This window comes from Toxotes jaculatrix, chromosome 17, assembly GCF_017976425.1.
Source record: "Toxotes jaculatrix isolate fToxJac2 chromosome 17, fToxJac2.pri, whole genome shotgun sequence".
Lineage (NCBI taxonomy): Eukaryota > Metazoa > Chordata > Actinopteri > Toxotidae > Toxotes > Toxotes jaculatrix.
In genome coordinates, this window is record NC_054410.1 from 4,537,064 (window position 1) to 4,563,634 (window position 26,571).

Consider the following 26,571-nt stretch of genomic DNA (forward strand, 5'->3'; position numbering starts at 1 on the left):
CCTGTCTGTTGATCCGTCCAGGTGTTGTCACTTGAGGCGTCTGATTGCTTGAGTTTTTCTCACCGCTATGTGGCAATGTGCTCTGGTTGATCGACATCACTGTGTACCTTTATCACATTTCAGCCGGATATTGCGTATAGTTTTGTGGCGTGTGACCGTGGTCTTCGTTTCTGTAACAAAAATTTGTATGATGCCCTCTAATCCTGGTCTGTCTTCAAAGAGAGATTTTAATCTCCGTGATGTTCGCTGTAGAGGATGTGTAAAGGGAAGTTTTATTATATTCCCAACTGAAATTTTGGAAACTAAATGCTGTTTAACCACAATTCAAAGTCCAACAGCTGTGATTTAAAAGATTGTAACTGGACAGTAATGTTAAGTATTTTGACCTGAAGACAACAGATGAAAGATGCAAAACCACTGTTGTACTGCATGCATAATTTCCTCTTAATGCAGGAACTCAATACCTTCATGTGGGAGTATTTAGGTCACCAAAACCATTTTATTTAGGTCACCATAACCACTTACCTGCTTTTCCGGGGGCATCAGGATGTTGGTATACAGTTTTATGATACACGCATTTACTTTTTTTCTAATATAACTGTTGTTATAAGTTGTTCTGGATAAGAGAGTCAGCTAAATGCACAAACTGTCCATGTAAATCTATTTTAAAAAAACATAACTGATCCCTGCAGCAAACAGAGAATAAGAAGAGAAAGTATAGCAATTTTTCTTTATTACAATTTTTGTCTCTTATTTTCAATCAGGTGAAGAAAAATACCTTTTTTTGTTCAGTATAATAAAATATGTTAACTTTATTCATTTTATGAAGAAAAACAATGACAACAAGAAAATAAAACAGAAACATTTTTCTCTCCCTCTTTGTAAACCTGGAGAGCTGCTGGACTGCGTGGGAAGCAAATACAACGGAGACAGAGTGTGAAGGAGTGGTGAAGAGGCTGGACAGGGAGGAGGAGAAGGAGACAGAGGATAATGACAAAAAGATAAGGCCAGAGACATACAAAAAATGAGCGTAGTAGGACAGGAGTGTGGTGACGCGGCAGTCAGAGGACGTGGCGGTGATCGGAGCAGGTAGGCTGGTGGTCCCGAGTCAGGACGACTGACAGAGTGTTCAGAGGTCGCTCTCTCCGTACAGAGCGGTGGAGAACGACATGTAGTCGAGGGCTCCTGGCACGGCGTCGGGGCCGGTGTAGGGGGCCATGCGGGCAATGCAGTACTCCGCCTGGTCTGGAGGCAGCTCTCGGCGTAGCTCATCAGCTAAAATGTAGTTCTGTAGAGGATGAGACAAACAAAAATATATTCTCTTATATTTAATTAATTTAATTATCCATTATTTATATTTTCATTTATTTCATTTCATTTTGTGCATGAAATCCAATGAGTATAATGTGAAAGAGTTGCTACTATTGCCAATTACACTTAAGAATCAAGACCCAGTCAGCAGCTCAGTGCAGCGTTCAGCCACGTTCAGCTCATTGTTTACTTAGCAAGCTTGTACAGCTGAGCCAACTGTAGAAATGCTGAGAGCTGGAATAAATGAGTCACTGGTAAAGAAAGTCAAACATCCATCAAGCCAAAGAGAACCAGGCATTTGTCTGAGGAGTTGGCGGAGCAACCCAGTGCTACAATCAGGACTCATATTGGGACTCGAACAGGGACTCGAACAGGATGCCAGTGTCTCTCCATTTCTCTTGGGTGTGAAATCACTTTTTGTGGCTTTAAAGACCACGAGTGACTTCATGACCAGTTTGTCAGCAGCATGGATTTCTGGCTTCACAATCTCTGGAAATTAGGCTATGACTACAAATAGTGAAAACCTATGCAGAAAAATAAGAAACATATACGTTGTGAATTTTTGCCAGTAGCACTTTCAGAACTGTCATACGTGCGTAATCAATAAAGTTAAACATGCTTTTACTGTTCGTTTGGGTTTTTTTTTGGACACTTGGGGTCAACAGAAACAAGTTGTAAACACATCCATTCATTTGGAGTTGTGTTTCTGTCCATTTGATGAATGTTGGTACAAAAGTCACTCTTTTAGTTCTGTTTTTGGTCTCTACCAACTCCTGAGAGAAATATCTCTTTAGCTGCTAAATGTTCCTCTACATTCACTAGCTAGTTGTTCGCTTTGTCTGCAGCTTGGTGCTGAGTGGGTAGTCTGCAGTAGGTTACAGGTAGCCACTGGGAACATCTTGTCTTTATCATTGTTAATCTTCTTTGGTAAAATTCAGCTGCAGGTTAACTGTACCTTATCCCCGGCCAGGACTTTGAAGGAGGCCATCACTTGGTCGGCAGTGTCTGTGTCGGCTGTCTCGCGTGACATGAAGTCGATGAAGGCCTGGAAGGTGACGATGCCCATCCTGTTGGGGTCCACTATGCTCATGATGCGGGAGAACTCGTTTTCACCCTGGAGGCAACAGAAAGCAACTGTGAAGCTCAGTCACTGTGGTGACAGTCCCCATGGCAACGCGATAACAACCCAGCAAATGACTGACATCCTACAAAAGGCGATATAACTTTACACAACATTACACAAGTGATTTTTAGATTATTTTTTATATTTTTAGATTATTATCAGCTACTGTCGAGTGCAAGTCTTTCATTTCCATTACAATAAATTCTAATATATTTTTAAATAGAACTAAAATTAACCATATTGTTAAATCCAAAACAACATATACAGTGCATACATTGTTCAAATTGAAATAAAATGAAGGTGACATCTATTTATTACCATTTCTGGCTGGTCTCAATAATCACACACAATGATATTTTCATACTTGAAGAGTGCTCATGGCTTTACCAGGTTGTAACCCATGGAGATAAGGCAGGTTTTGAAGTCTTCAGCATCCATGATTCCTGTTCTCTTCTACAAGGTCACCGATGGACAAACGAAACCAGGAGAAGAGAGATACAGAAAAGGAGAGGCAGGGATAGCGGAGGAAGTCATTGGAAGAATAAAGGATGAACAAAGATTTTTAGGAGGAAAGCCGCAACAATCCACAAAGGAGATGTTGCAAGATGTGGGAAGTCGCAAAGGGAATTCAGATGGGGGGAAAAACAGTAAGGTGGGAAGAGAAGGAGAATAGGGGGAAGGAAAGAAATACAAGGGGGGAAAGGTGCAAAAGAAAAAAAAAAGAAACCAGTTAAACCTCTCACCGCGGGGGTGTGGCTACGTTTAAGTACCTGTGCATCGTTGGCGATATCGAAGCCCAGGCTGATCAGGCAGGCCTTGAACTCCTCCGCGCCCAGAGTGCCCGAGCGGTCCTGGGGTGTGGGAGGCCAGTGCCAGGCGAGGCGTCGGGGGGCCACAGGCCATGCAGCAACACATACAGCGGTGTCAGTGATGGTGAGGGGGGGGGGGGGTGGTAGGTGTAAGACGAGGAGGTTGGTGAGGTGGTGTTGGAGGGGGGAGGAGAGGGAAGTGGGTGGAGGGAGTGCACCATGCACGGGGAGGAGGTGGGGGGTGGTGGGGTGGGGGGTGAAGGGAGAGGGCCATGCACGAGAGATAGAAAACAGAGAACACAGTGCATATTCATTAGGATCTGGCAGGTGAACACACGGTGGCAGCAGTGCTGCCATGCTGGGCGAGGGCATTCAGAGGCGTTAATGTGCAGTGTGGCAGGCAGACTACTGGGCCTTGTGGTGAGGTTGTGTTATTCATATCGTCGATGGCACATGTACTTAACACAAAATAAGTTCCTCTTAGACGCAAAAGTATCTCTTTACCTTTTTGTACAGGAAAATGTCATGTTTGTCAAAATCATTGATAAAACACTTCCCACATTTACAACACATTCACTTTCCCATATACTCATATAACGTACATGTATATACACAGACTTGAGATGAAGCTAATGATTTTTTTTTCCAATTAATCTAATTAATGTATGAATTATTCATTGGCTTTTGATTAATGGAGTAATTGTGTGTTTTGTCAAATCAACCGTCTTAGACCATAAATTTACAAATTATAATTCCAAAACACTAAATTCTCACATGTGAAAAGCTAAAACCAGCAAAACGTTCAGCGCGTTTTCCTGACAAATTCCTTAAATGATTATCAACAGTTGCTGATAAACCTTCTGTCAATAGACTAATCAATTAATCAACAAACTGTGTCTACACAACAACAGACTTTCATTTATGCAACAAATCGAAGTTGCTAAGATGACTGTATCACCTATTTAAAAGGTATTAATTTTCTTATTAATACACTAATAAAATATAGTCGATACAATCCCAGCAAACTAAAGTCAATCTAAAAGAATTCTTTGAATGAATCAGCTCAATCTGGTCTTTGCTTTTCCGGCATGTCTAAGAACAACTATCGAGCTAAAAGCCTTGAAGTGTGGAGGCTTAATCATAATAAAATATGAAACAAAAGCACAGGTCCAGGTTCCTGTGGGCTCTGATCGTCCACCTCAGGTATTGATTAACAATACGACAGCTCTGGAAGAATGCATGAGGTAATGGAGGAGTTCACGGGAGAGCTGGGGTGAAGAGGGGGAGGAGGAGAGGGAGCTAAATAAAAACTCATCCATAATTGGTGCTGTTCCTGACACGTTGAGCCCCAGTGTAAACACTAAGTTCTGGGGTTGGAGGGGGAGCGAAGTCAGAAGGTTTTATAGAAACAGCCTTACAATACTGTGCAGCTTATACCTGTGATATAAATTAGATTCTCAATTTCGATTGTACCTGCTCTGTCTTTAATTTTCATTTAGATGTTTTTGTATTTCAGAATAAAAGGATTTAACAGGTGCATGAGGCTGATGATGGCTGCCTTTCTCAATGCTGTGCCTTAAAGCGCCTGACTTTTTTTAACATGAATACTGTTGTTGTTGTTGTCACTGAACTGTAAGTCCCCTTTCAACCAAGCAGTAAGGTCACTCCACAGTCCAATGCGTTTCACACACAAACTGTACACTATGCACACTCAGAGTTTCCGGGTTAAAGGGTTGTTAAAGGACTACCATTAGGCACACCTCGGGCAGCATGACAGGACTTGAATGGACTCAAACCCAGAAATTATATATTCTCACCTCAACTTCTTTGCTTTGCTGATGCAGACTAAACATATAAAAAACAAACTCGTGACTCCACACAGCAGAAATTGATGCATTCATCTTTAAAAGAATAGTTTAACATTTTGGGAAATATACTTCTTCTCTCTCCTGCAGAGAGTTAGATGAGAAGACCAATACCACTCTCATGTCTGGGCGATAAATACGAAGTTTGCAGATGGTTAACTTAGGTCAGCACTTTAACTTTGCTAGAGGGTAGATTTCATTACCTTTGGGCAGAGCCAGGCTAGCAGTTTCCCCCTGTTTCCAGTCTTTATGCTAAGCTAAACTAACAGTCTGCTGGCTTTAGCCTTATATTCAAAGGCCAGATTTGAGAGTGGTATCGATTTTATAACCAAACTCTCAGCAAGAGAGTGAATTAACATATGAACAAATATATTTCCCAAATGTCAAACTATTGCTTTACTAACATGAAATCTTTTGGTTCCTATTCGCTAAAACCCAAATCCAAACACCTGACAGGAAATGAGATGTGCTCAGCCCACGACACCTCTCCTCGCCTGCTGCGTTGTCTGCACAGTGACTCAGTACGACTACTGACCCTGTCGAAGTGGTTGAAGGAAGCCCGGAACTCGTTCAGCTGGTCCTGGCTGATGCCCTTTGCGTCTCGTGTCAAGATCTGGTTCTCGATTTCATTGATGGTGCGGGCGATGGTGGTGAGTAGCTGTTCCCAGCCCACACGGATGTGCTGCAGAGGAGAGAGGGAGATGAAGGCAGAGGAAGTTTAAGGAGGGCTGAGGGAGAGACAGATAGTGAAAGAGACTCAGACGCATTACTTCAGCTGGGGTTTATCTTTGGGTCAAACACATGGAGGCAGAGGACAGTGCAGATATGTCTGACATGGCCTCTAAAATGTGAAATACAGATCGTCTGTATATCCAAAAACTGTAGATCAGTTCATTGCTGGTGGTTTTGGTATTTTCATGGGATTTGCTGACAATAAGAAATAAAAAATCTTTTTTTTTTAATGGTCTAACACTGGTTAAACCAACAGATAGGGCACATGTGGCTACCAAACAATATACAGTATGTAATGCAGTTAAAAATATCACTTGTCAATTTAATTTAATTTTAAACTGAAATGTCAAAATTGCTTTTGTCTCTTTATCTGGGTTGTCATACAGCAGCTACATAACAGCTTTGAAAATGGTTCTGTTGTTGTTCAGAATGTCTATAACAAAATTCATATGAATTATTTTGGCCAGTGAAAACTATACTTGGCAGGCAGAGGTTTATAGTTTAGCACTGGGCTGATGAGCCAAAAAGCTAATTTTGCACACTGGTAAGCTGCCATGTCAGAAAAGTTCTGTATTAAACTCTTGAAGATTTTCCTGTGGTTGTCTTTACATGCTGCCACCCATTGTTTTGTGTTCTGTGGTAAACCACAACCATCTGAACCCAAGGCGCCATTCAACAAAGCATGAAGTATTTGCAGGACACATCCAGGTCAGAGGAGCATGTCAAACACACCACTGGAAATATTAGTTAGAAGTGAAGGAAGGAACATTAACTGGACGAAGCAGAAATCTCAGATGGTGTTTTTGATTATCACTTGTGTTAAAAACTTAAATCCAGGTTTTACCTCCATGGTGTAGTTGGTGTGCTTGTTGTCAAAGATGAGAGCTTCCTGAATGAGCTGGTGGTCTCCCTCCAGCTGGTCGATCTTTGGCTTGTAGTTGACGATGCTCTTCTCATACTGGCGTAGGTGCGTCAGCTGGTCCTCCAGGGTGCCGTGCATCTCAATTGAGATGCGGCCAATTTCCTGCAGTGACACACACAGAGGTAACAACAACACCCTTTAACAAGAAAAGTGACTCACTGCGAAGTGGAGGACATAATGAGAATTTACAAAAATGAATGGCTTTGTTTTTTAATCAAACCTGACATTAAAAGTATTTCATAAACCCAAATATAATTTTCTGAACATACAAGTGACCACATGAGGGAAACACTGGAATCATCAAACACTGGAGACAGAAAGTTTTACCATCTCTTATTTTAAACTTTGTGCATGTGAAATGCTTTACAGGAACAGGCTGGTAGGTGATTAAACTTAAAAGCTGGCTCCGTTCTGAACTTGTAACGTGGTCATTGACTATTGGCACTGTTCATACTGACCTCCATCTTGTTCTGGATCCAGGGCCCGATGACATTGGCCTGGTTGGCAAACTGTCTGCGGAGACGCTCGTTGTTCTGCTGCCGGGCGTGTTCCTCAATCAGAGCCTGGTCGCGCTGAGGCACCAGCTGCCTGACCTACAGCGGGCAGGAGAGTGATGGAAAACCCACGTGTTAATGCAGATTGATATGATTCTACGGCACCTATTTTAAAACAAAACTGAACTCCCCTATACCTGGACTTCACCGTCTTCATGATACAAGATTTTGCTTCTCTTTAAAGCAAAGTTTTGGCCGGCAGAAATTTTTACTGTAACAGCCAGGCTCTTTTTACATTATTGGAAGAGTATACAGGGCAGCTTTAACTCATGGCAGAGGCCGCTTTCTTTAAAAATATTTATCCAAAGTCAAAAATGTCCAAAGCAAAGCAAGTCAAACCTGGGATAATTTTCTGAGAGAATGGGATGTTAGTTAAATGTGCTTTAGTAACTAAATATGATTATCTGCTTTCTGGCTGAGTGTTAGATGACAAAAATCGTTACCACTCATGTCTGCAAGGTATAAATAAATCTAACACCACCTGCCAGCTAACTTAGCTTAGAACAAAGACTGGAAACAGTGAAACTGCTCACTTGGCTCTAACCCACTGTAACAAAATTTTCCTTTCCAGCATCTCTAAAATTCACAAAATACTCTAATTATATCTCGTTTGTTTAATCCGAACAAAAAACAAAGTTTGAAAACAACAGTTTGTCATTTTACAGGGGGTCATGTGTCCGACTGTTTCTTAGGCTACACTGTGCCGACAGGAAGCTGCTACATTAGATGTTCCTTAATTAAAAAAGGTTAAAAATCCAAATTGAATTGTATTTCTCTGTGACTGGTCTTATTACCTTGTCCCATTTGGCATTAATCTCCTGTGGGTTGATGGTGGTGTAGGGGTTGGTGCCAGCCATATTCACATGATAGGTCTGCACAATCTTGGCGATCTCATTGTGGATGCCCAGGATGGCCAGCCGCTCTTTGTCTGCCTCTGGCAGCGTGGCTTTGAACTGCTCGTGAGCTGTGCTTAATCCCTGAGATGCAAAACAGCAATACATAAAATAAGAATAAAACCCACAACAATATTACTAACATCACAATATTTAAATTCTCAGCTACATATTTTTCTATACACAACCTCAGAACCATTAACATACATGCTGCATGTTTCTACATTAATTCATTCTAGGGTGAATAAAGTCTTCTCTGTCCTTCCCTGTGCTCACCTGGATTTCTTCGATGGTGTGGACGATGAAGGTGTCCTGCAGGTCCTCCATGGCGCCCTCCATCCAGTTGTTGAATGGAGCCGCTCTTTTGGCAAACTCAAGGTACAGCTGGTCGATGGTTTCAAGCAACTTCTCAGTTCTCTGTTGAGCACAAAAAAAACGGGGTAATCACAAAGATTCACAGGCTTTTTATTGACCTTCAAAGTCTCTTTAGTTGAAATTCAAGGATTCACTGATGCCTCGGTCTCTTCACAGCCTTTCATAGAGCCATTAATTATATCCCAGTAAAGCTCCAACAAGCACCAGGACAGCGCTTTTAAAAGCGGGATAGCTAGAGAAGTTAGAAATTTGACTCTTCAATAGCTCGTTAATTTTCAGTTCTCTAAGTGTTATCCCAGAGTCTCTTTTAACCCTTCTCACCTGCAAAGCCTCACTGCGTTTCTGGGTCAGAGCTCCCAGTGCGTCCCACTGGTCACAGATCCGCTGGCAGCGAGCGTTTACACTGGGGGAGTCGTAGTAGTCCAGCTCACTGGAGCACGAACAAGCAGGAACAGAAGAGATTCATCATAATTACGTGTTTTAACCACAGTTTGAATTCCCAGTAAAGCTGGCGTACCATCATCTTTCTTTGATGCACTTTAATGCCTTTATGCCAGCTGAGACTTTGTTTATTATCTTTATTTTTTTTGTTTTTGTCCTTTTGCATGTTGTGAAATGTTGTTATGGGCCCCTTTGAACTTCTTATGTTCTTTTAATTTTTTTGGTGTTTCTCAAGAGAGTGATGTTTGATGTTTATGATGAAAATAATGAAGTTTGAGCGTGAGATGATCAACACAACCAAGGAACGAGGAAAGAGTCACTGAAAAGTAAACGGGAAAATAATCAATCTGAATCAACTGAATGTCGTAGATGCAGCATCAACTGTTACTGCCCAAAAAGAAAGTTTCCAGTGCCATTATTGCAAACCTCAATCTATCCTATTCTATTTTAGCATTTATTGATCCACAGAAAGCAGCAGCACAATCTTTTAACCATCAACTCTGGCCTCGTTTTGTCGCCTCTTACTTCAGTTCCTGTGCGATGGCTGCGATCTGCTCCACACGGTCCTGATGTGCAGCCAGGTCGCTCTCAAAGGCCTCGTGTTTCTTCAGCAGGGCCTTGATTTCTGACAGAGAGGCCGTCTCGTAGTCACGCTTCTGCAGCATGTCCTCCTTACCTGCAGGGGGAGACGCAGAAAATGTACCAATAAAGTTACAATTCAATTTTATATTTTATCTCAAAATCTGTCAACAGTGACATTTGCCTTGATGTTGAAAGGTTCAAAATGGTTGTTAGGTGACACTAAAACAAGGCAAAATTGCATTCTTTATTTTAACAAGCTGAGATCTCAAACATTTAAATCTTTATAGGCTGTAATTTCCATTTTGCTTCACTGTGGCCTGAGGCACATGACACTAACTAAACTCCACAGCCTGCTGGATCTTTATGTTAGAGACAGTGAGCAGTTCTCAGCTACTTAAAAATTTCCAGTACCTTCAGTCCAAGCTTCATGGATAGCTGCTTTCTGGCGGAATTTCTCCGCCAGGTGGTCGAGTCTTTCCAGCCTGCGAATCTCATTTAGGAGCCACTCTTCATAGCCCTTCTCTGCTCCCTCTAGATTTCCCCACGCATTGTTAATGTCCTGTACGAGGCAAAGGAGAATACTCAAGGATTTATTTTTGCCCCCCCCCAAAAAAACCAGGCAGAAATAAACATGAGCGTGGCATCATGTGTAAATGCACGTTTACTGAAGTAAATCTGCTTTAACAGATTTCTGGGCCACTTGTGGGCAACGGAAACAAGCTGTGAACACAGTCTTTTAGACCTCTTGTGTGTGAGTTTGTACTTTCACATGTTGTTGTGACCTACCGAGACCATCTTTCCCTCTGAGGGCATGAAGGCGGGCCTGTTGCTGAGCCTCAGCTTGGTCTGCAGGGTGTTGAAGTTGATCTCCAGCTGGCACTTCTCCTGCACTTTGGGCGGCTTGTGGAGGCGGCGGTAATCTCTGAAGTCCTCCAGCTTCTGCTGCATGGCCTGCATGGTGTTCTCAGGCAAGCGGTTCTCCAGCCAGGGAATAGTGCGACGGATCCACTCCAGCAGCTGGCGTGTTGATGTTGGTGTGTGGGCAAGTGTGTGAGTGTGTGCGTGTGGTAAAGGGTGGGAAAAAGAAGAAGAAAATGGAGGAAAACAAGTTCAAGGAAAAGAAGACGGTCGGAGAGGCAAAGGAAGATCATGCAAAGAGAAAAAAATGCAGAATCATGATTGATAGAGAGGAAGTAAATGAGATGTGGTGGATGTGATGGTGTGAAAAAAAATGAAAAGTTGAGATAATTGGTTAGCTAATGCTTTACTCATTTCTTGCAGTCAAATGTAACTTTATGTCTGATTTAAAAAATCCATAACTAGAACCAAAGGCTGCCTCAATGCTATAAAAAATGTGTGCCAAAGAAAATATGTTGGAGAAAAAGTATTTGCAGTTTCTTTTAAATGAGCTGAAACGAGCAAAAACACGTCTTATAAAAACTACTTCTGTGATACGTTTTTTTATGCTTAAGCCTCAAAGCTACAGCGTTTTCCTGGCTGCTTGTACATCTACCATGTTTGTCTTCTTTAACCTTGAACCTGTACGGAGCACAGACACCCCTGGGCTGGGAGGTGAGGGAATGACTCAAAAAAGGGGGGGAGAGGGAGAGAGAAGGGAGAACGGTGGTGCAGGACAATTATAGGAAAATAGGGGTGTGCTCACATCACTGGCCAGCTTCTCATAGTCCTCCATCAGCTGCTCATTCTCTTGGTTGACAGCCAGCACCTTGCAGATCCTGTTGGCCGCTGTCTCTGCCTGGATGACGAGGGCGAGGGGAGAAACAGTGTGAGACGCAGAACACGTGACTGAGCTTTGGTGCTGTTCAGTCATCTACGCTGTACAGTGCATGTGTATCTCTGTGTGTGCAATGTCGCAAGCAAGTAAAAACAGGACAGGCTACTGTATGATGTTGACTCAGGAATACTGCCTGGGCTTGTGTGTTGCACTGTCACCAAAATGTCCAAAGATTAATAATCGGTGGTCTTTTTCCAGCAGGAAGGACACTAGAGAGCGACAGTGACAACTCAGACGGCTTTAACAAGGACACACCATATTGTACCTGTCGTCCTCTCTGCACCACTGTCTTTTTATAGAACAACAGAGTGTACAGTGTGTTATTTTAGCCTCTCAACCTACATACAGACAGTGGAGAAATAAAGAGCGAGGCTCCTGTGAGAGTAAAAATAGCCCAGTGGGGGAAACGGAGGGGCTCATCCATGACACAACACTTCCTTAACATGGCCTGTCAGTCTTCATTACCGGACTGGCAATGCATGAGGCAGAGTTTCCATGACAACATGTCGTCAGTTAACCCGCTGTGTTCAAGATGAGTAAACAGTGGTCAGCAACGCTCATTGAAAACAAGAGAAAAGGATTTGTAGAGAAAATGCAGGCAGAAATTTAAGCAGCATGCATAAAGTCTGGAAAGTACGCAGCGGGTTTAAGCTTAGATATGTAACATAATAAACCAGAAATAAACTTTTTAACCAGGATTTTAAAGTGTTCATGTTAAGGTAGATAATATCAAAATTGACAGAATTCCATCTGTGACTGTAAAGAATCAGCCCAAACTGCACCACCATCAAAGTCCCTCTAAAAAGCTTGACAAGGAAACAAATTGGTTCAAAATGCAACATAACCCCTGTGGCAGGGTCCTTTTAGAGAGTACAGATGCACAGTAAGACAGACCTGAATCTCCCTCCCACCCCCATTTTAATAGCTCGGAGACAGGCGTCCCACTCAGAGGGCTGCTTCCAGCCTCCTTTCTCAAAAGATCACGGGGAAACTTGGCTCGGTCTGAGACATGCTCCAGGGGCTCCACCAGGAGCAGCAGGCGAGCTGCCTTAAAAGGAGAGCCAGGATGTGCAGGTCGTGCTTCTGTGAGCAAATGTTTGCACACTCAGCCTGTTTACTGAAAGCCCTGACAGCCAGGACCTCTTTCATGAATTACTTTGTCCTGACATCAGACGTAGAAGAGAGGGGACACTGCAAGGATTGATTATTAAGGCAAAAACTCTCACTCAAGAGTGAATCGGTGAAGTAAGAGTGGACATAGCCCCAGTTTGTGTCTCTCACTTATTATCGTTATGTTTAAGCTAAGCATGTTTTTTTGTTTTGTTCTTTTTTCTAAAAGATAAACATATGGAGATATTTAATAACACTCACAGCAGCTGTGTAAGTTTAACATCTTTCCCATATCTCAACTTTATAATCTAGATAATTATTATTATGATACTATTATTACTAACAGACAGAAGTGATCCTCGCTGAACCTGAAATAAATAAAAGGCCTGTAGACCTGAGGGGAGCTGCAGAGTTGGAGGATAATTCTCATGGCAAATGACCTCCACTGTTACTTAAAATCATTGATTACAGCCACCAATTATCTTTTCTGTAAAGTTTTATCTCCCTAAATGATTGTAAATGTTGTTTAAAGCCTTCTCTACACTGGCAGGTATAATGGCAGAAAAAACTAAATCCCTTCATAATATTTTAGTTAATAACTTTCCCCCTATAAAGTCAAATGTTAACCAATTTAGTCTTAAAATACTACAGTTAGCTGTAAAACACCCTGCATGAGGAATATGTGTGTAGCTGCAGACTGTAAACTCTACCAGAGCTCATTAGACAGAGAACATGTGGGTGGTATGTTCTCAGAGATATCGCCAAAGACATGACCTCAGTGACCTCAGTGGTAACTCTTAATCTGCATTATCTATATTCATCTTAGGTCCCATTCTTTTACATTTTCAGAATTTTTTTCTTGCACTGCACAACAAAAAAAGGGAGATTGGATCAGGGAGTAGAGCCACAGCTCAGAAAACAACTTTAAAAAACTACTGTGCAATGACTTTTTTATCCAGGTGGACAGAAGAGTCTTTGAGGAGTCCGTAAATACCCTCAAAACTGTAAGTAAATTATCACCAATTTAACACAAACCCTTGTGTCTCAAATGGACTGTAAATATAATACATGTGAGGCACAAACTGGTGCTAACATGGACCCGTCTTTGTAAAGTTAAAGTGAGGATTTCCGTGTCCACATTTAGCCAACAAGAAAAAGTGAGGGTGATGGTGTTTATGGGGAAATTTCTGCCCTGCAGGGTACAACCTGAGGTGTCTGACAGCGGAGGAGTAACTGCTCCTCCACCCGCTGTTTCTATGTGAAATCCATGCCAGCACTGTAAAACTGTGTGCCAGCCAGCGGCGGTTTCCGGACTCCTTCTCCTTGGGAGGTTCAATAGCTCCATTAAGAAGTGGATCCTAATAAGTACAGGAGACTTAGCGGATATCCTGTGTGTGTGTCAGTGTGATAAGTCTCTATTATTCACTGCAGAGATCTTGAGTGGATTTGGCATGTCTTCGCAATAATGTATTCCACTGAGAGTGTATGAGCCTCACGCTGGCAGAGCAGAAAGGCTGAATCGCAGTATCAGGGATCAATACGCTGCTGAAAGAGGGCAGATAAGGAGGTTCTGATAAACTGAGGGTTTGGTTTCTCACCCACAGTAAAAATGTATGAAGTCATAGAGCTTCAAGGCTCATAAAATAAAACTGTTCAACAGATCTGCATGGAGATAAGATGTCAGCAGTGCAAACGTGTGTTTTTCTGGGGCTAGTTAACTAAAAAAAACTGAATTTCTCTTGGATCATCCAGAGGTCTTACTCCCCAGTCATGACTTGCTGTCTGGAGATGAACAAAGTTGTTCCTCGATGGGCACTGTTTATTTTGGATTAGTCCTTTTTCCAAAAGGCTATTATTACAGCAATAACATGCTTAAACCTGTGATACCAGTAAAAACAGTTGCCCACTGAAACATCCAGCAGATATTCAGCAATACTAGCGTTCTTTTGAAGCCATGTGGGTGGCTACCTGATAATCTCTTTCTTTGAAAACTGCTGCACTCGAATAAATAGCATCTTCAAATTACAGCACCAAGCCCTCAAAGCTGTTACATATTCAGATTTTTGTATTCAGCATTGCTGGTAAATGTGAACAGTGAATGTCTCTTTAAACCTTCAGCTGAGATGTATTTCAGGTATTGTGCTGCCTGATATCACCCTTCTCAGTGTTGTAGGATCAAACTGTGGTATCACACTCAAGCAGTGAAAAACAAATGTTGGCAAAATCAGACTGCAGCTGATCTGTCATTCACTGCCAGCCACTTTGGCAGGTATCCGGTCATTATTTTTCTTTTCTTTTTTTTTTTTCCCATTTCATTTCTCACCTTCTGCTTGCCTGAGAACGCGTGGTAGTAACACGACACATAAGTCATGACGGCCTTCTCATCTGGCCTCAAGGTGCTAATGATATCTGCCCAGGGAACAGAGGAAAGGGGAGAGAGAGGACAGAGAAGAGAAAAATGCACGAGTAAAAGTGTGCAGAGACACAAGGGCCAGCAGAGGGCGTAATCACAAGAGGAGGCAGCACTGAGGGCACAAGTCATCTCCACTCTACCTACAGTTTGTACATTTTCCCTAAAAAAACATTTGAATAAATGTGACAGAATTTCAGATGGGAGGTGGGTGGACGAAGTGCAAATATATATTTAAATATATTTAAAAATATATTAATATTTATTTATATTTTATGTAGCTGGGAAACTCAAGTTTTGAGATTTGGCATCAAATGTCATTGAGATCATTTTGTAAGTGGGGGATGATTTTATGAACTTCTAAACTTTCCATTTCATCGTATTTTGTAACTAAACTTAGTCTAACTTAACTAAAGAACTAAAGCTTGTATCTCATCCTACACCTCTCGGACCTGCGATGCAATCCAGAGTCCAGCTGTAGTTACGGTGGAGCAGGACACGCCTCTCCACTCTCTGCAGTTATCAACACAAACATTTTTGCTTAAACACAGCTGTGTTGAAATGCTCTCTCTGCTGCTGGGCCTCTACCATGTACCCGACCCTTATATAACTTCTGCTTTGTGATGCTCGGCTTCTCTCTGACTGTCTTAGAGGCCGCACGGCAAAATCTCATAGTTCCTGTTGTGCTTCAAGGTTGCAGTCGTACTAACAGAAAATCATTCGTTATCCAGCACAGAAAGTCTGATTCAACACTTCTTTCTTGTACAGAAACAAGGAAACTGACTCCCCACTTAGCAAAACGGCGTGTATCCATTAAAATGAACCGTCAGCTAGCTGCGTGACTTTGAAGTGCCAGTTTTAATTCTTGTCATTCCTCCACCCTCCATTTAACCTGTCGCTCTCGAGGCTGAACATAACCATCCATTTAAACGGTTACATCTCCCCCACCACGCCAGACTTCAGGCCAATTTGTCTCCCTTCGTCAGAAACCGTGGTTTTCATCACAGGCAATCATCATCATTTATCAGATAAACTTCGCCGCACCTCCCACTCCCACTCCACTTCTGTTCTGAGCTACAAAACTCTAATCAGTCATGAGTTTGAGGGCCTGCGGCAACGTAACAACGAGGTAGACTGGAGACACACTTGTGCTCACTGCCTCTAAAAACAGAGTGTTGTCGTCCCATCATGCATGTGGTGGTGTGAACCATGCGGAAAGTGAAGGAGAGTGACCCCTGCAGGGGGCGTTGTGCACTGCAGAGAGAGAAGGAGCACCGTTAGGAGAAACACATGGAGGCAGAAACAAGGGAGGAGGGAAGTGAGGTAGAGGAGGAGGAGGAAGGAGGAAGGAGGAAGGAGACGCTGCATCCAGGATACCTTCTGGGCGCCTGAGAAGGCGTGGTAGAAGCTAGAGACGTAGGTCATGATCGCCTTCTCGTCCGGACGGGCAGTGCCCACAATGTCTGCGGGGAAGAGAGGAGGTCAGGGACGGGGTGGAGGGTGGAGGGTGGAGTGGAGGTTGTTAAACAGATAAATGAAGAAACAGGAAGCAGAGCTGGGGCTCAGCTCTTCACGTAAACAATATCCAGAGTGGAAAGAAAAACACGGCATATCGCAGTCCAGATGTGCTTAACGGGGAGGATTGGTTTTACACTTCGTCTGTCTTAAGCACAGAAACACAGAGGTTTTAAAGTCTACTTTAACTAAGTGAGCTGGAACTGTACTTGAAGATTCAGGATGACGTCTGGAGGCTTTCATTTATTTGTAAAACGAGAACTGCATATTTACATTCAATGGAAAAAGAATGTTTGTCTCCCTCTGTGTGCACAGCTGCATGTGTGAGTGTTAAAGTCAAAATACAGTCTCTCAGATCACTGAAAAAGAGGAGTTGTATAGACTATAGACTTTTTTAAAGTTATTACTCTGAAGGAGGCGACGAGAAGTTGGTCGTATGAAGCCACGTGATCAATAAACAGGCTACAAAAAAAACGTGGAGGAAAAGAGAGAGTCTGTCTTTCTTTCAGCTCATTTCCATTCTGGGCTGTTGTTCAGAACTTCATTCAGATTTTGGCCATTTTTGGTTTTCCTCATATCAATTATCTGAAAGTAAATGACCTCTCAACGCTGCCAACACAGGCAACTGGTGTGATTCAGCAGTAAACATGTACAGAGACGTACTGTAAGTAGGAATGTGAGGAATGTGAGGAAAAAATGTGGAGCTCTGCTCCTTTTCACACTTCTGCACACCTGACTAATCGCAGCGAGAGAGCAGACGTGGCCATGAGATTGTTGGTTTGGGGAAATTACAAAAATTAGCTGGTGCAGCTTCTGAAAAGGGTTTTTCAGAACTTTCGGGCTGTCAGAAAAGCACTTCTGAGAGAATATATTTTTGTCTTTGAACACGGGAAAAAGTCTGTTCTCCTCATCATCATTTCACTATTTTCCTCCCCGCCTGTTCACCTTCTGCGTCCAACATCTTGGGGATGTCCAGGTACTTCTCTGCCACGTCGAAAGCTGTGTTCAGGTTGGTCATGGGGTCATCCTGTCAACAGCAGACACAGTGGACCATCAAGACCTTTAGACTTTGTATGTCACTGCAGCACCCTGATTCTAAAGTGCTGCCATTTCACAGTTGCACACTCTCAACAATTACTGTGTTCAACATGTGAGGATTTGAGGCTTTTATCTGCTGTATATGATAGTAAGGTTTTGCACTGATACATACAGACATTTTTTAAGATCAAAATGTGTTGTACTCATCAGGTTGCAGTCTTACAGATAAGTCCCATCAGTGCTATTATGTATCTCTACTCCAGATACTTTCCCACAAGGACACTTCAGCCAGGTTATCACAAAGAAGCAAGAGTTTACATCTAGTTTACATCTACTGTTTCACCTGGTTTAGTCAACAGTGTTGGCTCACCTTGCGCAGTTTTCCATAGTCAATGAGCTCTGGACGGTGTCGATGAATGAGTGCACAGAAACCCAAGCCATCTTTCCAGCTGAAACAGAGAGAGAGAGAGAGAGAGAGAGAGAGAGAGAGGGAGAAACAGCTGTGATCAGGGTGAACGTGAGGGGAAACACGGTGAGATGAGGAAGAGAAAAGGAATTTGACTTTAATCTTTGATCGAGACTAATCCCCTCTGTCTGTCTCACTGATTAGTTTCATGTAACATACCCACACCCTCCCTGCAGCACGTGGTGTGTCACTGTAACACAGCAAAAACTTTACCACTATCAGCTTAAATGAAGATGATGGGTTATCCACTGTACCACACCGTCAAAGTCTCCGATTAAAGTTAAACCTCAAGTTCTAAAGTTTGAAAAATTACATGTTTTGATCCTTTGTTATAGTGAAAAGAAATTTTCACTATATAGATTTTCTTTTTAAGAAAGAACTGACTGTAAGACTGAATATAGGCTGGGAGATTTACATCACATTGGACAAAGTGTTGAGATCAGTCTGGTCTTAAAGAACAGTGGTGGGACAGGGAGATTTGGGGAGGGGGAGGGGGAGGGGGGGGGGGGGGGGGGTAGGGGGTTCTGTGTCTCACTAAAAGAAGAAAAAGTTGAAAACCTGGGAACTTCGGTGAAAAATGACCCATCAAATTATTTTCAAGGACCACGACAAAATTGGTAATCGCAGTCGGTTTTCTTTTGAGGGCCAGAGTCTGGCTCATGTTCAGAGGGAAAGAAATTTCTGCTTGGTTACTTTTGTACACTGAACAGACATGGTGCTTTGGTACTGGTTTTCTTTAATTTTCCAGAGTAATTTACTTGGCAAGTGGTCTCACTGTGACTCACTGAATCACAGATGTGGTCCAGTTTTTACAGAATGCTGCAGCACTGCGGCTCCACACTCAGAAGATGTTACTAGAAAATACTAGAATTTTTTTTTTTTTTTTGAGTCATGCAAGTTTATTTACGTTATTATATTTTTAACATAAATCTAAATGTTAAAACATAAATGCTATTATTAGCTGAATTTGTCAGGTTAAAGCTGCATTAAGTGATTTTTTTACTTGACATAACGCTGACGTATTAAAGTTGAAATGATGAAGCAAACAGCCTCTGCTGTTTACACATGCAGCGGACATGGAGTAACACTAGCACTGATTTGGACTCCTGTTTCCAAACCAAACTATGCAACCAAAACTGTAAAGTTGTGGGGCCACAAAACCAAAACAAAGAGTTATAAAAAATAAAAAAAGGTTGGTAGAGCTGAGGGGAACAATGATTTCATCCCTTTTTAATACAAAAATATTGGTTCAGTATTAATATTCTGGATATATACTCAGAGTATAAATATAAATATAAAATCCAGTGTAAAGAACTTTGCAGTTAAATTGGAGTTTGTCTGTAAATCAGTGATCATGTATCTAATTATCTGGAAGAGGTATTTTTAGTTTAACCTCCTGTGCTTCATTGATTAGAGGCCTTGATGCTGAAAGCAGGCTGTCTGAGTGCAGTATGATGGGATGGTGCAGTGCAGTCTCAATCTCAAATTGGAAGCGTCGTGGAGGATTTACTGGTGGTAAATTAGTGAGATGGGTTATTTAATTTTTTTTTTTTTTTATTACTTGGCCATAAAAGTGCCTGTAATGCACAAGAAGAGCTTTTACAATGCGACTCTTATACCTGAAGAAGCCGCACTTGAGCACTAGAGAAAAAACACATTAACAAAAAGCTCAGAGCTCTTTTCTCGTCTGTCTCTCATCTTTCAACAGAGATGTGCTGCTATCATCTCTCACAGAGAGACCACATCAAAGGCCTGGCCTCTGCTCTGACAATCCCCCTCTCCTGCACACGGATCATCAGGCCTCTCCCTTTACCTTCTCCTGAAATGACCTCACCTCCACCTTTATTCTCGCCTCAGCTTTCATCCACATCTGAGGATCACAGTGGTCTTCTTTCAATAATTCAACGCACACGGAGGCATCCTGTGACGTGGATCCAGGACTAACTGAACCCACTCCAGGGTCAGGATGCAACGGTAACTCATATCCTCACATTCAGGTTCACCACTTTGTCAATTCAATAAACTGTCTGCATGCAGCAGATCTACTGATATAAATCTAGATGCACTGGCTGGTTAGTGCCACATCCAGTTCTTCTCAGCTGGTCTGGTTGATGAGAGCACGTCTGCTTTGGGTCTGTTCTGTTCAACATTACCACTGTCTGAGGTCACTAATGTCGACTGCACTGTGTCTGGAACTATTTCTGAAATTATACATTTATGTAATCCTGGTCTTCTAAAAAATTTACTTTCTCATAAAACCTTAATTCGTCCAGACAGGATGAGAAACCACATTTTAATTTATAACAGTGTCCTTGAGACACTGTGACAGGATTGAGAGACTTGTACTCTGAAGCCATCCAGAGCTTTAATTTAAAGTTCTATGTTACAGCGAGGATACCAAGATACTACATGGAGACCGCAAGAGCTATGATTGGATGTTTGTGTTTCATCCTGCTTTGTTTTGTTTACAAGCCCTGGTTCGGATATAAAAAAATGGTGAACACAGAAGAGCCAAACACGATTTAAGGTGAGGGGATGGCACAACTGTGTATTTGCTAACTTTGGTCTAATTTTCCCTGCTGGGTTCAGAGATTTGAACCCCTGATTGCTCTGAGTCTGCTTCCACAGCCTCATTTTGTTAACTGCATGTCTGCATGCGAGTAAAATAATCTTTTTTTAAAATTACTTATTCTGTTTTCCTCCCTAAAGCCTTACCTGATGTGAAAGTTTTGGATGTTGACATTCTTGTAGGGCGCAGTCTTCCTCTGGCACCACAACAGGAGGCCCTCTTTGGCAGATGTTTCTGCAGTTGGGAAGAAGGAATCATTGTGACATTGGAGAAACTCTTGGGCTTTTACTTTGACCGACTCTCGACTAATCCCTGTTTAGTGGTGGATTAAGTGGAGGTGAAGTGAATGGCAAGCATGTGTGATTGCTCGGATGCTTCGTGCTCTTGTTTCCAGTGGATACTGAGAGGTGTCTGGTATTGTGCTGTACCCAAACAGTGAAAGTGAAATACTCAGAAACACACTGTGTTGAAATTTAAAGCTGAACAAATCAAGCCTGATCACTTCTGACATTTAAATTGGATTACAGTGTAAGTGCTTTATTTACGTTAACCGAGCAGAGGACCATATCGTAAACATTTCTGCCTCTGAAGGAAAAGAGTAGTCTCTGAAACATTCATATTCAAATTAACGTGCATTAGCTCAAGTCTATATCTGGTATTGTGCGTTTTTTTTTTAGCTCGGTGAGATGCGTGACAAAGGTCTTTACGCTGAGACACTGTGTCAATGAGGAGTGTTTTCAATTGCAAATGAAGACAGTGAGCAGGAGTTCTTTTCAATAAAGTGAATGAATAAGAAGTGTGTGGAAATGTTCCCACATCCACACACACACAGGCACACACACACACACAGTACCTTCCACAGAAATGTCTTGGATGGCAAAGCGGAGGATTATGGTCCAGATCATTCCCAGGGTCATCTTAGCGTTGCCATCGACGATCTCTGAAAGAAGCGAAGGGCAGAGCAATAACATTTACATTTTAGAATTTACACACTGAGCAGCCACTTATAGTTCATACTTCTCACATCTGGCAGACATATCCCATAAACACTGATCCAGTGAGTTCTGGGTAAAATGCTGTCCAGATGTTTACGTTAAAACCAGGATAAATTTGGTTGAAAAGTAAAAGATTTTTGGTCATGCTAGCTTCACAGCTCTACGATGGCTCAATGGTGATTTAGGTCTGTCGGGTGGTTGGTCCACCACTTTGGTCTTAATTTAAAAAAAAAACAAAAAACATGGTGCCCCCATCCTGTCTTTTCCTCTAATGTCACATTAAGTAGGTTGTGTGTTTTAGTGAAATAAAATGAAACGGCTACTGAATGCTCAAGGTCCCCAGAGGATTACTCATAATAGCTCTGATTTTATATAACTTAATTCAACAACATGTCATTATTTCAAATCATGTTTAAATATGTATAACAAGGTGTGCGACAGTTAAATAAATTATGCCCTGAAACATGATTATTAACACTCACTAAGTTTCAAAAAGCAAATATGAGGGAACACACTAACAGATAACTACTTTTAAAACTACAACCATGTATTTGAAAATTGTATGATGTATTTGTAAACAGCTTTCACAGGCCTTTGAGGTCAGGAGCCCATTTGGACACATAAGGACCAGATAATCTGTTGATTCAGTGCCATAACTCCAGTTACATGATTTCCCACTCAGGCTCTGTTTAGCTCACGGGATTTACATGGGGGAATCTAAACCAGTGAGCACTAAACCTTTATGAATGAGATGCGTGATGACTCAGTCATTTGAGCCTGAACGTGTTAAGCTGTCAGTCAGCTGTGTGCCTGTGGCTGAAGACTATGAATGAACTGCCTGTGTCCACTGCTCCTCTGTGTTGTCAATAATGAAAATCCCCTTCAACAGGTCACCCTGTTTGCCCGCCTTCAATAATCATTCGTTTCTCCCTCTAATCCAATAAGGCGCAGGGCACGGCAGCTCCACGGCTGCTCGACTGCGACGGACAAACTTAGACTGCGAGATGTCAGTCAGATGTCTGTACATGTAACGCGGTGTGAAAGACGCCTCGGATTGAATAAGGAGACAGAACATGTTGAGCTGGGTGGCTGAGGCCGACACACGCAGATACATGTCGAGAGCTGCACTAATGAACATGACTGATCAACCTGGGGGAGGAACACAAATCCTGTTAATTCCATTTGAAACCGCATCCCCCTCCCTCATCCCTCACCCACAACAAAGCCCCTGATGAGTCGCATGGATCTAAGCCTTCGACTAGTCCCGTCCCACCGCCACAGTTAGCAGGGCCGCTCGACCAGGAGGGGATTCCAGCCGGCTAATCTGTCTGGAATGCTGGTCTGGCTTAGGAGCTTTTATACTGGCCTCTGTGCACTGTAAAAAAAAAATCTCCATCTCATCAAATCATTTTCGTCCTTCACTGAGGCCCAAATATCGTGCTTTCTTAAACAAGTCAAAAAAAACATCTGCAAGTACAAAAAAAGTTGATGTGAAATGATAAGTTGATCGACTGAATGGTGAAAATTCAGTGGTTCCACTGTGTCAGATGTGAATATTTGCTGGTGCTGGGCTCTGACGCGTGATGGTAAATGTGATGCTCTTATTTCCACTTATCTCTCCTCTGTCAGCTCTGAAATAAAGGCATAAGAAGCCAAAAGTACGACTGAAAAGAAGAATAGATGCCTACAGAATTTGTTTATGAATCAGTATCGACTTGAATACATGATATGAATACTTTTCCAATACATACAGCCCTAGTCAAGATACTAAAGTCCACCTGTGGTAAACTGAGGTTGATTTGCATTGGGAACTGTTTAAATATATTTAGAAAACAGATTTTTTTTAAGTGCTTTAAGAAAATAAGACTTATAGGACTCAATAAAAACGATCTGATGATAAAGATTTTTGCAGTGTTTGCGAGGGCAGGAGCAGAATCCCAAATATATGTCGAGGTAAGAATATATGGAATCGTTATTTTATTGATCCACATGTATGGAGATACAGTTGGATTTTGCACTAGTCAGCTGATTTATTTATTATTAAAACTTTTTCCTTGGCAAGATTTCTTTTGACATTTTTGCGTCTGACAGCAACAGACACAGAAAAAGCTACTGATGGAAAGAAACACAAGAGGTCAGAGGTTACACGTTGGGGTGGAACCTAAAGAACAGGCCATTCAGGCAGTTTCAGTTTCGTGTGCTTAAGTTTAGAGAGATCTGCCTCTGAACTCTTTGAAGTCCATTCCAATAAAAGGGCGTAAACAGAGAGAAATGACATCTGTCAACAGTTTTAGTGGCGACTGTTTCTTCAGTAGAAAGTAGCTCCGCCAAAAACTGTTGACAGTGAGGTTTGTGGATTATTCAGAAGAACAAGGACCTTGTTTCTGGAAGGACAAGTTGTTGTTGAGTTGTATTTTTTTTTTTATGTCATCCTTCAGAGCTTTGAGCAACATAATCAAATTTCTGTTCCCCTTCCTTGGATTGGGACAGCAGGAGAAATCTCAGAGACAGATATCTCAAAACCTTGGCACCCAAAACTAAAACGATCTGCACGGCTAAACAGCACAAGGGCTGCATATAAAAACGTATACAGTGTATTAGGTGAACTGAAACTCTGAGATCCTTCAAATATTTTGAGTTCACTTAGTGGACACATTTTAAAGTTTCCATAAGTTTTTAAAGTTTCACATAAGTGCAAACTCTTTCGATTCCAGAAAATCCCAGAGGGCTGTGTGTTGCTGTGAAAGAGGAAGATAGACAGATATTAAGAGAGAGAGTGAGAGTAGAGTGTTTACTCTGCTAAAGAGCTGTTTACTCTCGGATGGGAGGAGGACGGACATCCCCGAGTTATTTGTGCTGAACAATGAGCAGCCTCAGCCCCTGAGGGGATTGCTGATCCTAAGATCTACTCTCAGAAAATGCACCGCGAAGCACAACCTCCACCGGAACACTCGGAAATAAGGATCTCATTAACTGCACAGCAGCCAGCGGCAACGCCATGGTAACGAGAGAGAGAGAGAGAGAGAGGGGGACAGAGCGAGAGAGGGCCAGAGACCACATTGTACATAACTATTCACAACAGAATACTGGATATTGATTTGCCTGATGGCCTAATTAAAATCAATGCCTCGCAATGTGTGATGTACACAAACTTAGAGAAGGTCAGGTGACGCTGTGGAAAATGCCTGACCTTCATCGTCTGGTGGAAATGTCAGTAATACAGAGATGTGACAGCACTCACCAGTGACAGGAGGGAACTAAGTACATCTAACCCAGTGCTTCACTGAAGTACAAATCTGATCTACTTGTGCTTTACTTGAGTATTTCCACTTTTTACTTGTACTCCACTTCATTTCAGAGGGAATACTGTAGTTTATCCTCCACTACATTTATCTGACAGCTACTTAGGTATTACTTACTTTACAAACTGAGATTGAATGTACACAACATATGACAAACTTTTACAATACTAAGCATGTACCGGCACTTTTACTTGAGTAACGGATTTGAATACTTCCTCCACCGCTGTCACTCACCCTCTGCACCAATAGACACCAGCTTCACTCCTTTACTGGCGATGAAGTCGAGCGCTTTGTTAACGTTGGAGATCTTGTGGACTCTCATCTTGCCTCTCTCTGGTTTGGCCAAGCGTTCGCCTAAACAGGAAAGCACAGAAAAGGTAGAAGGATGAAGAGTGTGTCTGGCAGTTTCTCACATTTAAAATAAATAATATTTTTGTTCTGGAACAATTCATAAAATGGAAACAAATGGTGTCAAGGCCAAATAAATGTAATTCAAGTTGAAGGCTATACTGGAGCAGGTTTTTCAACATGACATAACATTTCGTGTTGTTTTAAAGCAGTTGTTCAGTGTTTTGGGAAATTCACTGTCTTGCTGAGACTCAGATGAAAAGATTGATACCACTCTCACGTCTGTGCAGTAAACATGAAGCTACAGTCACGAGAGGAGAGTGTTAGCTTTTCACTTTCTGTAAACATCTGAATATTTTTGAAGCCTCATCTTGAACTCAGGAAAGCTGCCGACTTGCTCTTGAGTCTTAGTTTGCGAGTTGTGGCTAGCAGAGAGATAGTCTATGTTTTAGCAATCCAATCAAATCTGAAGGATTTAATTTAAGTTCTTTTAAATAACTAGACACTGTTCAAATATTCAGTTTCACAAGCAGAAAATTCTAACTTCTGTTTCACAATGATTACAACAAAAACAGATCTGAGAATGGAATCAATCCTCTCATCTAACTCTCAGCAAGAAAGGATATAAGCGTATTTCCTAAAATGCTGACCTCTTCCTGTAAGGTTGATACTGGTATCCAAAATCAACACGTGACAGTGCTTCCCATGCACACTGTTTTCATTCCGTTAATCCCGTTAAGTAAGGAGCTGTTTACCTGAGATGACCTCGAGCAGCAGCATGAGTTTCAGTCCATCCCGGAAGTCCTCCTCGATGTTCTCGATCTGCGTGCCTGCTTTCCTCAGGTGAGAGTTACACCAAGCTGTAAATGTCTGCAGAGACGGGAAAGAAAGGAGTCAAAAACCATCACGAGTTGCATGCATCATGTAATCTAAAGCAGTACAAATAGTGCATATGTATGAACAGTGTGCACAATTTCAGCTCAAACCACCCAGGTGCAGGCAGGGGAAGCAACTTTGCTTGTGAAGCTACCAGAGTCTCTGTGTTTGTTCATATTGCTGAGTTATTAAATTCACACTATTTTTACAATCTGTTGGCAATGGCACCAGTCCAGTGCATTAAATCCAGCAAGGCTAACCTCATCGCAGGCAGAATTATATTTGGGTAGGTAAACAGTAGAGCAGCAGGTTGGTGTGTGAAGAAGTGAGATTTTTTTTTTTTTTCCCAGCTGGAGGTCCTGTTGGAAACATGAGGTGTTGTGAGCTCTGAAGGCTAAAGTCAGCTTGATAATATGCTCACAGTGACGAAGCTAACAGGCTGATATCAAGCAGGTATAACGTTCACCATCTTAGCTTAGTGTGTTAGCTTTCCAACATTTGCTTATTGGCAGTAAAATGTCTGTTTTGCAGATATTTGGT

At 42.0% G+C, this 26,571-nt stretch overlaps 1 protein-coding gene across 3 annotated transcripts in view; it reads right to left on the reverse strand.

Moving 5' to 3' along the window:
• Positions 1-716: 716 nt before the first annotated feature.
• The window catches only part of actn1 (actinin, alpha 1), a 49,698-nt gene continuing 23,843 nt past the window's right edge, over positions 717-26,571 (reverse strand). The window contains exons 2-22 of one of the 3 annotated variants that reach the window (XM_041061575.1): positions 25,911-26,025; positions 25,042-25,161; positions 21,364-21,450; positions 20,657-20,744; positions 17,846-17,924; positions 17,383-17,464; positions 16,300-16,385; positions 11,271-11,363; positions 10,394-10,624; positions 10,019-10,166; positions 9,551-9,701; positions 8,906-9,014; positions 8,486-8,626; positions 8,111-8,293; positions 7,221-7,355; positions 6,685-6,864; positions 5,644-5,790; positions 3,205-3,285; positions 2,822-2,887; positions 2,267-2,425; positions 717-1,288 (exon numbers count right to left, since the gene is read on the reverse strand). In XM_041061575.1, the coding sequence (XP_040917509.1) occupies positions 1,130-1,288; positions 2,267-2,425; positions 2,822-2,887; positions 3,205-3,285; positions 5,644-5,790; positions 6,685-6,864; positions 7,221-7,355; positions 8,111-8,293; positions 8,486-8,626; positions 8,906-9,014; positions 9,551-9,701; positions 10,019-10,166; positions 10,394-10,624; positions 11,271-11,363; positions 16,300-16,385; positions 17,383-17,464; positions 17,846-17,924; positions 20,657-20,744; positions 21,364-21,450; positions 25,042-25,161; positions 25,911-26,025 (2,640 nt within the window). In that variant the 3' untranslated portion in view covers positions 717-1,129. The remainder of the gene's footprint in view (positions 1,289-2,266; positions 2,426-2,821; positions 2,888-3,204; positions 3,286-5,643; positions 5,791-6,684; positions 6,865-7,220; positions 7,356-8,110; positions 8,294-8,485; positions 8,627-8,905; positions 9,015-9,550; positions 9,702-10,018; positions 10,167-10,393; positions 10,625-11,270; positions 11,364-16,299; positions 16,386-17,382; positions 17,465-17,845; positions 17,925-20,656; positions 20,745-21,363; positions 21,451-25,041; positions 25,162-25,910; positions 26,026-26,571) is intronic. The other 2 variants (XM_041061573.1, XM_041061574.1) reach the window with 2 other exon arrangements.